Here is a 13,058-nt window from a genome sequence, read left to right as displayed (position 1 = left end):
CCACCATCACCACTGCATAGAGTACATCTACATTGTGTCTGATCGACTAGGAAAAAAAAAATGACAGAGGACCACTCTAAGTTGCTTAAATCTAGCTCTTTGTAGCATGGAGATGGTGTTACATCTAAGAAATTGTCACAGTGTAAGGACTAAAATAGTCATGAATATCAGACTTTTATAATTAGTGTAACCATATCTTTAACCTCTGCTCTACATTCAGTTTCAAGCAGAGCCATACACACAGGTATATTTATTGATTGTTTGAATAAACTGTCTTCTAAGAAATTAATACATACAATCTTGTGTGTAGCCTTTATCTGAAAGAAAAGATTTGCATGTGTATAACCTTAAGACTCCTGGTCAACAAGAATGTATAACTATTTTCAAAAGTTACATGAAGTTTTAGAAATATATTAGATAAATATACCTTAAAAAGACATATTTTGTACAGGATTTGGAAGGAGGAAATTCTTAGCTATTTCAATCATTAAAACACCTCCATTTCTTATGTCTAGAGCAGCCTCACCCTAAACTTTAAAATTAATGTTAATGGCTAAATTACAGATTTCATAAAGGATTGTGCAGAAGATGTGATAATCATTTCTATCAGGTGGTACTCATGATATATAAACAAAGACAAGAAAGGTTAACATATAACACTCCAGCAGTCAATTATTTAAAGTAAAATGAAATATAACTCAAAATATTAATAATAAAATTTAGTAACCAGAACAGAAAAACTGTCCTCTAACTAGTGATTGTCCCACAGTTTTGAGATAAGGCCTAAGGATTGGCCTTGTTTTAAACAAAGATAAAATGTGGTAGTTTGAATTGTTAAAAAAATGAAGATTCTTTATTAATAAATGTTATTAGGTTAATCCTTTATCTCAAATGATATAGCATTTTTCTGGCATGCAAAAGGCTTCAAGTATGAATCTAAGTTGAGGAGATGATATTAAATATGAAATTAATATAAAAATTGCCATGAGAAAAAAGAAAAAAAGACTAAATTGAAGTGGCAAAATGTGGAAGAAATTTAATCAAAAGCATTATTTAAATGTTTTGAGTTAGAATCCAAAAATGCTACACTCTTCTCTTTTTTTAACATAAAAATGCTTTCAGACAATTTCTTGCAGTTGTCATATTTATACAGGCAAATGTTTTTTATATTGAAATCTACATATGCATCCAGGGTTTTATTCTAATCTTCAGAAATATATTCATGTACATATGAAACAAATGTTAGAATGATATATTGATAGACTTTTGTGCTTTGATAAAATTACTAATTTTAAATCCTAAAATACTACAGTGGCTAATTTACATATAAATTCTAGATTTCTTTCTGTTTTGTTTGTTTGTTTCCTGGAAGTATACTTTGTACATATGTCCAAAGCAAAGAGTGAGACAAGATATGAAAAATATACTATTTTTTAGGGTTGGAATTACAAAATTGTGTTTATGTTGACTTCAGTGTAGCCTTTTATTTGCTGAAATCTATTGCTGTCAACATCATCCTTACCCTCAGTTTCTGCCTTAGCCTGTTTTCCTGATCTTTTAAGTGAAATATTGAGGTCATCATCAGTTATCTTTGTTCTACTGTAAGCTGCCACTTTGTACTATTTTCTCCCAAGTGGCTGCAGACTTGCACTTTTGTGTTTATATAATTGGTTTCAGTGAGAATTACTACAGCAATCAGTAATAATGAAGCTGAAAAATCCCCATAAGATTGATTGGCTATCTCAAAATCAATGGGTTTTTCGAACTGGAAAATCTTGATATATATAAAAAATACTGTATACAATCAATAATTTGTAAACACCAGGAGGTAGTTACTTAGGTTCAGGTTTTGGCCGAAGATGTGATATAAAAGTTTTTTCTGTATTTTTTTACTCTTACTTTGGGCTCCCAGTGACACAGCAGTATGTCTACAGACTTATAACACTACAAATTGGATATTTTATTGTGTAGCTTTATGCATAACTACAGACAAACAAGTCTGTTAATATGATATGTAAGTTAGACAAGTATCTCTTATATTTCAATATAAACCATCATTTATAAATGGTGACAAAGAGGTAAGCCAGAAATTGGCTTAAGTGCATTTTATCCTTTAGAATTTTTCTTGGCTTTTTTGATAAACAAAGTCATGTAACTGTTGGCTTTCAACTATTGACATGTAGTATCAAAAGAAAAGCTACTTTGCTCAAACCATTTGTTATAACAGTAGATTACTAGACTATTACTACATAATTAGAATTTATTGAAAACTATATCATTATGTGTAGATTTAACATAGCATTCGTATTTTAAGGAACCATCGTACATTCTGCAGACTTAGACATCAAGAATGTTTATCTTCCTTTAAGTGGATAAAGTTACCATTGAGTAGCTATTGTTGGAATGAAAGTTATTCATTAAAATAAACATGAAAATGTCAACCATGTATCATTTACAAAAAGAAAAGAAGAGGGAAGTTATGACATTGAGAAAGAAAAGCTGTTTTGAGGTGCATATAAGAAATAATAACAAACAGTAGAACAACTTGATTACACAAAAATTTTGCTAAATCAAAAGCCACTCTCTAAAATGACCAACTTTAGCATGTTTTCACTGTTTGTTAAGGTAAAATTGAAAATTGTGATTTAAACTTCATATTATTTGAGTTATAGCATATTAGTAAAATGATGTCTTTGCCATCTTCTTTACAAAATCTAAAGTACACTGGTTGGAATTGACTTAATACTGCCTTTAAAATTCATGAAACTTTTCATTTAGTGCTTTGTTTCAAATATGTTTAGTCTTAGCAATACATTATGTGTATGGATTTGTAATAATCAGTATCATTCCACACATATAGAATGTCCTTGACATTAAGTTTAAAAGATCCTAGTTAGATATTTTTGGTTTATTTGTTTAATTGTTTAATAGAATCCTTGGTTAACTTTGTCAAAACGTGTCAGCCTCAAGAAGCTTCTTAGCATTTTTTTTTCCTATCACAAAATGTTTTACCTCAGGATTTAATTTTGAATGCCATATCATACATAACCCTTTCCAGACCACTAGAGGATGTAATTAGCATCCCTTTACTTCTGTATTTCTCTCAGTGGAAATACTTGACCAAATTTCATACAAGTTAGGAAAAATTTACTAAATAATATCAAGTTTCAGCTTTAAAAATAATATACTTAGATTTGCCTTTCCTATTTTTTTCCATTGTAAAATTTCCAGAATTTAGTTGAGAAACACTGTTTTGATAAAACAACATTAAAAATATATTAACTCACAGTTTAATTCACTGTGTTATATATATACACAGATATGTAGCCAGTTTCAAATTTTTGTATTCGTTAATAAATTTCTTTTGATATTTTACTTAAACAGTTACAGTAGTCACCACTTCTGGCTATAAATCAGTAAAACTAACAAGGAATACAGTTTGAGTCATCAGAATATTTTGTCACCATTTTTGTGCACCATATTCTTTAATGCTAGCTCTGCCCTCTTGATATCTTGCCATGTAATAAAACTTTCTTAGCTTTTAAACAAATATAAAACATTTCCAAAACAAATAAGAAAGTCTTAAGTTTTAAAAACTCCCAGATCTGTGTTTTGTTTCTCAAATCTTCTAATTTCATTTTAGATTTTATTATTCTTGTCTGCAGTGTATCTATAATTAGTTTATAATCTGCTATTGCTAATGTTATTTAAGCTTTGCCCATGGCTATTTTCAAAACTGTGCTTCATTAATAGTTTTTAATGTCACATGCTTTGAGATTATAAAAGGATTGGAAGAGAGACTGTGCTAATAAAATCAGAGAAATAAAAGGAAAATCATATGGGAAATAAATGCTGAGAAATGTAAGATAGTTTCTTGGTAAATATAAAACCTATGCTTTTGAGGTAAGTGCAATGTTTACAGAATTGTGCAAAAATGTAAATTTGATCATTTTCTCATTCTTTTCTTTGCAGATTACAAAATTCAAATATATTTAAAATTATTATATAAATTTTGAAATTTGATACAGAGGTATGTATTTTCCTTAAGAATAAATCATTCTTGCTTAGTTATAATTACTGTTTGTATTTTTGTCATGTTAAAAAAACATTAATTGATGATATTATAATTTAAATAAACTTCTTTCAACCTCAAGGTTAATGCAGGGTAGCAGGTTTACTCATTCAAAAAGAAAACATTTAAATGTGTGATCCTGCAAAATCATCATAAGTTGTCTTTCCTCTAAAGTGAGTTTGTTATCTTCAGTGTCATTTTCAGATATAGAACTAACATTGCTAGTTTGTCACTTCTGAAAATTTCCATCTGGTTCTTAATGTCTAATGCTTCTTTTAATATCATTCACTGTAGCATGAGTTACACAGAGCAAGGTTAGTTTCTTTTTCATATAAAGGTAAAAACTCGTGGGTGACAGTTTGTATAAGTTGAAACAGTAACTTTATTATCATTTAGTGCAAATACTTTGTTATTTTCTGGGAATATGCACTCAAAATTGATAGAGTTACCTATGGGACACTTCATTTCTATTATTTTCAAGATAAATTAATATTAACTTCAGATCAAAGCATGATACCTACATAGATCAGAAATAAAAAATATACATAGTAAAACTAAAGCTAATGAAATACTGTCTTTAAACTTTATGACCTAGAATTATTAGAATGGATTCTTTCATCAGCTAGGTACCTTTGCTGTTAACAATATTTTTGTCTTAAACATAGTAATATCTTGCTAGGTTTTAGTAGTGCAAGAGGCTTAAGTTAGTTCTAAATACAAATACTAAACTAGTGATGAAAAATTATCATTGTAGTAAAATAATGAACAAAAACTAAAGTAAAAATTAATAAACAAAATATATGTTAAATACTGTAACCCAAACTATGCTAAAAGTTCCTCTTGTTTAGGGCAATGTACAAGTAAATGTTACACTGGTTTAGCAGGAAGAAACTCTATCTCTCATAGTAAAGTACTGTTGAACTTCATTTTCAGAAATACTACACATACAGCTTATGATATTGAGTTTTTCTCCTATGTGTTATCTTACTTTATAAGAATAAATTGTTAGTTCTGTTGGTAAGATTTTGTCATTTTGTTTATCAGAAATCTGCTATTATCTGCTTCCAAAACATATAGAGGATGAAATTAGTGCTTCGTTGATTTGTTGGCCCCACCTAGTTAAATGTCTGCATGATGCTGAAGTGCCCATCATTAGAAAGATGTCAATAGAAGTTTTGTTGTACATTTAGCCACATTGGTAATTTTCTACCTTTGCATATTATGAAATCTTTTTTGTATATATATTGAAACTTATCCTTAATACAAATATTTTCATAGAAATAATTTAAATCCAAGCCATAATGAATCAAATTCACAGCCAGTTTCATTCTTCAACAAGAAGTCATGAAAACTATTTTATACAAACATCAGTAAAAGATGAATAGTTAATATTCAGTTATCATTCAGTAAAGTTTAATCATGTGGTAGTAGCAATACTAGAAAACTGCTTTCCAACAATTCACTATTACAATTTTATAAATAAATTAACAGAAATAAAATTTACAAAATAGATAAAGTCAAAACTTGGTCAGCAACTGTGAAAAATAGTCATTCTAATAATTATAAATAACACAAGAGGAGTTAATAGAAATACATTCATGATGACAGAAACCCACTTGAAATAAAACCTGAAATTGACTCAAGACGATCGAAACATTGTTCTGTACTTTATTTTAATTAAAGCTTTAATACCCATACCAGCTATCTTGATAATACAAAAGTACATTCATAAAATTCTTAAAATTGAAAACTTTCTACATTGAAAATAAAAACAGCAAATGAAATAAATATTTCAAGGTAGAAAATCAGTAAAATTGTCTCATGATCTTGTGCAAGAATCAGTTTGTTATATCCAGTTCATTGTTTAAAATTGGTTTCTCTTTAAACTCTGGAAATACTATGCTGTATATCACATTATTGATGTAACTGTTAAGGTGAAAGTAGTTTTGCACTTTTATGTTCAACATATTTAGGGTTTATGGATAAAAGATATTTTAATAAATAAAGTTAAGGTTGTAATAAGCTACACAAATATGCATTTTCAGAGTTACCCTTTAAACTTTTAAGAATTTGTTTGTAGCTATGTAAATACAGGTATTATTGTTTTGAAACTTAAATGTGGCTTTTTTTTAAATTTAGATACTGTGATGTTGGCACTCCAGCTTCTTCCTTAAGTCCTACATCTTCGTGTCTTCCAAGTCCAGCAAGTTTCACTCTGGAATCCTGTTCTCCACCACCCACCACTGCAGATTTCTGTGAATTTTTCCAGGCCTCTGGTAAAATTATGGAGAGAGATTTTTCAAACTTAACATTATCAGGCATGTATTTTCTCCTTTGGTTATATTCTACACTCTGACTCTCTTGTATGTTTTTTCATACTTACAGTATCATTATGTAATTTTAATTATTAATTAGTTCTTGTTCAGTATTATATTCTGGCTTCTTTGTTTTTTTAATATCTGTGTTTCTCTAGAAATTAAATTATTTTAAAATTTGACCTTCATGTTTTGTTTTGATGGTAAAACATGTTAAAACCCTGTTTTGTCTGTAGATCGAGAACAAAGAGAACTTTATGAAGCTGCCAAAATCATTCAGAAAGCATACCGCTCTTATAAAGGTCGGAAACGTCAAGAACAAGAAAAAGAAAAAGTAGCAGCAGTTCTAATTCAGAGTTACTATCGTAGATACAAACAGGTAAGACACAATTGTAATGCGTTATTATACATACATGCACCTATCTATGTTTATTATATTTATGTTTTTCAGCTTTGTTGATGCAAAATTTGATTTTTTTAACACATATTTTTATCTGTAAGGTGATTACAGCTTAATTCAATAAAAGTATATTAGAGTATTAAACTCTCTTTATCTGAAAACTGAATGAGATTAATTATTATAAAAGAATTGAATTTCAGTGTTTTTGTATTAGGCCATCAAAGTAATGCAATATATTATTGTCATCTCACGATCATATGAAATTTTATTAAAATAATCATGGGATTCATAAAACTGATAGACACTATATGATATAAACTGTGAACCACAGTGAACTAGTGGACACTGTATAAACAGTGGTCCACATTAAACTGGCATATATTGTACAAACTGTAAGCTACATTGAACTGGTACTGTAGATGCTATAAATTGTGAACTGAATTGAGAGACACTGTGTAAATTGTGGACTGCACTGAACTGATAGACACTGTGTAAATTGTTAACTGCACTGAACTGATAGACATTGTATAAACTGTGAATCACACTGAACTGATAGACACTATTAATTGTGGACCACACTGAACTGGTGAGCATTGTATAAACTGTGAACCACACTGCACTGATAGACACTGTGTAAATTATGAACCACATTGGACTGATACACTACAAATTGTAGACCACACTGAAGTGATAGACACTATAAATTGCAAATCACACTGAACTAATAGACACTGTATAAAATGTAAATCACACTGAACTGATAGACACTATAAATTGTGGATCACACTGAACTGATAGACACTATACATTGTGTACCACACTGAACTGATAGACACTATAAACTGTGAATCACACTGAACTAATAGACATTGTGTAAATTGTGAACCACAATGAACTTATAGACACTATACATTGTGGATCACACTGAACTGATAGACATTGTGTAAATTGTGAACCACAGTGAACTGATAGACACTATAAATTGTGAATCACACTGAACTGGTGAACATTGTATAAACTGTGAACTACACTGCACTGATAGACACTGTGTAAATTATGAACCACATTGGACTGATACACTACAAATTGTAGACCACACTGAAGTGATAGACATTATAAATTGCAAATCACACTGAACTAATAGACATTGTATAAAATGTAAATCACACTGAACTGATAGACACTATAAATTGTGAACCACAGTGAACTGATAGACTCTGTGTAAATTGTGGACCACACTGAACTGATAGACATTGTGTAAATTGCAAATCACACTGAACTAATAGACATTGTATAAAATGTGAATCACACTAAACTGATAGACACTATAAATTGTGGACCACACTGTACTGGTGAATATTGTATAAACTGTGAATCACACTGAATTGGTTGACACTGTATAAACTGTGAAACATACTGGACTAGTAAGAGAACATATAAACTGTGGATCATGATGAACTGATAGAAAGTTTATAAACCATGGATCACACTAAACTGGTGAAAAATATATAAGCTGTGGATCCATGTGATTATATGAAGATATAATTGTTGTGTAGAAGTGATTGTTAGAATAAATATGGTACCATTTAAATAACTATCAATTTATTAGAAGTAAATTTTTGTCCTGTCTAAAGACATAAAATGTATCTGTTGTATATCTTGTGATCATACAGCAGCTAATTCTTTTTTTGGTTAATAATATATTTACTAGTTGTACTGTAAACAAAATAGAACAACAGAAACTATGTTATACAGCTATTAAATTTTAGTTAACAACATATATGACTATTCTTTTAAGTCTCACAACATCATATTATTCAGTTAAGTCAAAGATTTGTTGTTTTTTTATTTCTCATATTTAAAGATTTAGTCATAGAGAATGTTCAATTTCAGAAATGTTTGTTGAGCCAAACATATGACAAAGATAAATATTTGAACATAATAGAGCACTATAATCAATGATTGATTACAGATGCGATGTTGTTTGATTATTGAATGTTACTTAACAGCAGTTATGATGTTACACAACTGTTTTACAGCAGACCTGTATTATCAAACTGCTGAATTTGAATTGTATCAGTCTTGGTGTTAAATACATAAATATTAACTAATTCCTTTATGCACGTAGTGATAAAAAGATTCGCTTCATACGTATGATACACTTTACATAGAAATGTTTTCCTCAGATCTTGCATAATGAAAACCTATACTATAAATTGGTAATTAGTGACAAGGTATTTTGTTATTCTGTAGTATTTGTACTACAAACAAATGACAAAAGCAGCACAAGTGATACAAAACCAATACCGTAATTACTGTGAGCATAAACGATTCAAGAAAAGCGTAGAAGGAGAAATCTCAGCAGGTTGCAAAACATCCACTTTTGGCCAACAAGGAGCATCAAGCCCTAGTCTTCAGTCTTTCTACCGGACTATAGGAGAAGGAGAGAACAAGTGGCCAAATTCAAGCCATGAAGGAACTCCAACTTCGGCCGTTAAGTACGTCTCTAACCAGTCTATTTCAAAGACTTTACTGAAAGTATACACACTGAACTGATAGACACAGATATGTATCAAACTCTAGCTGTTGTTGTACATGTCTTGTATCACCTAATGTTAACCCTTAATGTTTAATCTCTACATAATAAACTGAAGCATTTTTTTTAGAATTAATTATCACCGTATAATTTCTCGTCTTTTCTTCCCCAAATTATTTTTAGATCTTTCTCAAAAGAAAATGATTGTTTATATTCATAAACTGCTTTTCAAGATACTTTTAATTATTGTTGATCAGTTTTTGTAAATTGTATTTTCACTTTCTTCTTTTCTACAGTAATCTTTTGTCTGTTGGACTTGTATATTTGTAAGGTTATGTGTCTTATTACGAAAGGAAATGCTTGAAAAAGTGACTGTCAGCAACTAAAATATTATCAGGAATGTTAAAAGTGTTTTTATCCAGTGTTTCCTGTTTTTTACATTTAAAGTGAATTGTATTGTAAATTCTGTAAACTGTAAGTAAAAAAACAACATAAGAATTGTTGTGATAAATATAATTTTACTGTAATAAACAACCATAATGAAACAATTAGGTGGTTTAATATTATGTGTTAATAAAACGAATATTGTACAAAATGATTCAAATATTTCTTGCAAGAAAAAGTATTAAAATCCTTCAATGCTAAGAAAATTAAATACATGTCAAATGATAAAAAATGACTTATTCATAAGTTAAGACATTTTAAAACTAAGGCTTCTGATTTGTCTAGAACAGATAAATATAGAAAGCATAGTCTAGCCAAATAAAATTGAGTATTAAAAGTAAATAATTCAGACAAGATAGTCCTGTCTTTCAGATTTTAGAGAAATGTTTTCAGTTGTTATACAGTTGAACACCCAAACGAAAAGAGCTCACAGCTTCCAAGACTCACAGAGTAGGGATTCTTAACCTGTATTTATTTTTATTATAAGTGCTACTCCAGCTTATTTTATGTCTCTTTTTAGACGAACCTATTCCCAGAGACGACAGCATCAAGCTGCAAGGAAAATTCAACAGTTTATGAGGCAATCCAAGAATAAGTGAGCTATAGTATTCTTTAATTTTTTAAACTTTCTAATTTGTCTGAGTGCATTATGTTTGTGGTATTACATGCAATCAGTAAATCATCTTTGATGGGTAGTCATGCTTCAGTATGATCTTGTGTGAAGAAAGTTTCTACTTATAACCTGCCATTTTTTATGTCACTTTTATTTGAATATTTTTATAGGTTATAGCTGTAGATTTGCAGATTAAGGTTAAAATTCAGTTGGAGGGTAAGCACGTTTTGTATTTAACATATGTTTGAATTTATATGTTTATAAAACTCTAACTGTAATAATTATATCTTCTCATCTTAGAAAAACATTCTTCGAAGAATCCATAGGTAACATTTTGTGCTTGTGTGTATTATTCATATTTTATTTCAACATTGCTATAATTAAAATGTGATAAGATTTTAGTCATTATTGCTGCCTCAACATAGTGAGCAGCATAATTCTACTTCTCCAACTAACCAATCCCCATCTTTCTTTCTTCATTGCTACCCTTTCAAAGTGTGTGGGACTTGCTGCATGGGAGAGCGGTGAGTTCTAGTCAGAAAACACCTTCTGTATTGTTTTATCTGGGGTATTGTCACCATACAAAATACACATTTATTTCAGAACCTTTTTAATTTTCAACTATTGTCTTAGGTGGAAACAGTTATATCTCAGTAACTAAACATTCATTTGATAATTTTTGGAATTTAAAGATGAAATAATATAAATTATATAAAGCCAGTTTGCAAATCCAGTATTAAGTTTTAGTTCCCTTTCTTATTACTGCCTTATTAGAACAGTAAATGCATGCAGAAGCACTGACCTTTGTATACATTTTTCAACCAATAAAATTCATGTTAGAAGTATTATTAATAATGACTTATTTTAACTGCAATGCAGATTGCATTGACCAATGGAGAATATTATTGTATGTATATTATTTTATAAACTTATAAAATTATATGGTGTACATTAGTGTGTGTGTGTATGTAAAGGATTGCACTGGGCCAGAATATAGCAAAACAGCATTCTTCTACCGTTTTGTTTTGGCCTGTAATGTGCCTGTCTAAAAACCTTAATATGATTGGTGTATACACATATTCAAAGCTTAATTTGAATTTTTGAGAGAATAATGTTAAAATGTTTATGAATCTAAAATTATTAAATTTTTCAAAAAACCTATTAATTTTCCCATTGAGTCGTGACATTCATTATTATTTGAGTTTTTGTTTAATGAAATTCAACGAATTACCCATGTTTTTAAGTTCTTCAAATTATTCCATTGTGTGTCATCTTTAATTGAAATTTATTGATTTTACCAGAGAACAAATTTATATTTATCATTGCATCATTATAAATTTCTATGAAAGGTAACAGCAGTGCATTGTTCTTTTAATAATCAGCCACATTTGCAAGAAAATACAGTTTCTTATTGTTATTGGCATAATGTAAAAAAAAAATACAAGAAATTATTCTGTTAGAAGAATGAGAGAATATATGCAATTTTTGAGGTTTAAAAAAATTTGGATATCCGTTTGTTTTATTGTAAACAAATAAGTAGAATACAGTTTTTTTAATTCTGCTAGATTACAGAAAGAACGTGCATTAGCTGCCGAAAAAGAGAAGCTACAGGGGAAAACAGTGGGCCAGCTGCTTCAGCTCCCAAGATCTCGGGAACAGCTTTCTAACTCAAACCATAATGAATCGGAAAGGTGAGTTAGGAACAGATTTTCAGTGATTATCTGAAAACAGTGTAATGGGAAGTAACTGTTAATAAATAGTTAAAAAGGTTAGTCAGAAACAGTGACAGTAAGTCAATAATGGTATTAATGATGTAAAATGAGTTTTAAATATTTTTTTATTCCTGTTAACAGGTCCACAATTGTGGTGTTCTTTCATCTACAGTATACTAAGTTAGAAAGAACCCTTTTTACATGTAGTAAAATGTAATATATGTACATATACAGATGTTCTACATTCTGTATTGATGAGTCAAAAATTGATTTATGAACATCCGTCCTGGTAATAGGTTAAAAAGTTAGTTTAGTCTATCAGCAGTTCAAAAGTTGTTTTTTGCACAACCTTTCATTAATGTTAATAGGTTCAAAATGTAAACTAAGAGTATCTTTGTTCTACTAATTAAAGTTCTAAAACAAGTCTTATTTGTATTGACAAGTCCAGTTCTTATTACACTGTATAAAGAAGTTAAAACTTTCTAATCATTATGAATTCTGATACAGTAGGTAAAAGTAGGACTGCCATTCTAATCATGATACATTACACACATGGTTTTAAAAAATTTAATTTTGGTTAATGAATTATGTGAAATTAGGTTTATTAAATTAAGAGAAGATGTTAAAACTTTTTGATAAATTGATAGCCTATCTAAATTTAAGAGAGAGGAGTAAGATATCTAATATCCAATGTTTTTCTTTGCCTTTAGTCATTACCTCTGTGTTTGAAATAAACATTCACTTTTTTTTTTTTTCAGGTGATGTTTTGATGTTGCAACAATTGTATTAGACATTGATGTTAAATTTTTTGGTAATCTGTAAACAAATGTTTAGTTTCACAAAATATTTGCTTTAGATAAGTAGTAAAAAAATGCTATAATTTTAAAAATGCCAAATGTAAAAACATTTAAAATATTACATGTGTTCTTTATAATTTCAACTATTAAAAAATAATAATTCTTCTCA

The 13,058-nt window shown here is 29.2% G+C and overlaps 1 protein-coding gene across 9 annotated transcripts in view; it reads left to right on the top strand.

The window, feature by feature from the left end:
* The window catches only part of LOC143250856 (calmodulin-binding transcription activator 2-like), a 188,657-nt gene that overhangs the window by 170,445 nt on the left and 5,154 nt on the right, over window positions 1-13,058 (top strand). For 5 of the 9 annotated variants that reach the window (XM_076501984.1, XM_076501968.1, XM_076501986.1 and 2 more), the window contains exons 18-22: window positions 6,212-6,390; window positions 6,624-6,766; window positions 9,041-9,285; window positions 10,288-10,362; window positions 11,946-12,071. In XM_076501984.1, the coding sequence (XP_076358099.1) occupies window positions 6,212-6,390; window positions 6,624-6,766; window positions 9,041-9,285; window positions 10,288-10,362; window positions 11,946-12,071 (768 nt within the window). Of the gene's footprint in view, window positions 1-6,211; window positions 6,391-6,623; window positions 6,767-9,040; window positions 9,286-10,287; window positions 10,363-10,876; window positions 10,905-11,945; window positions 12,072-12,850 lie in introns of all 9 variants that reach the window. The other 4 variants (XM_076502006.1, XM_076502015.1, XM_076502026.1 and 1 more) reach the window with 3 other exon arrangements.

The sequence above is a fragment of the Tachypleus tridentatus genome, chromosome 1, assembly GCF_004210375.1.
Source record: "Tachypleus tridentatus isolate NWPU-2018 chromosome 1, ASM421037v1, whole genome shotgun sequence".
Classification (NCBI taxonomy): Eukaryota; Metazoa; Arthropoda; class Merostomata; order Xiphosura; family Limulidae; genus Tachypleus; species Tachypleus tridentatus.
The sequence above is the reverse complement of the archived record's forward strand: the minus strand, read 5'-3'. Positions and strand labels throughout refer to the sequence as shown.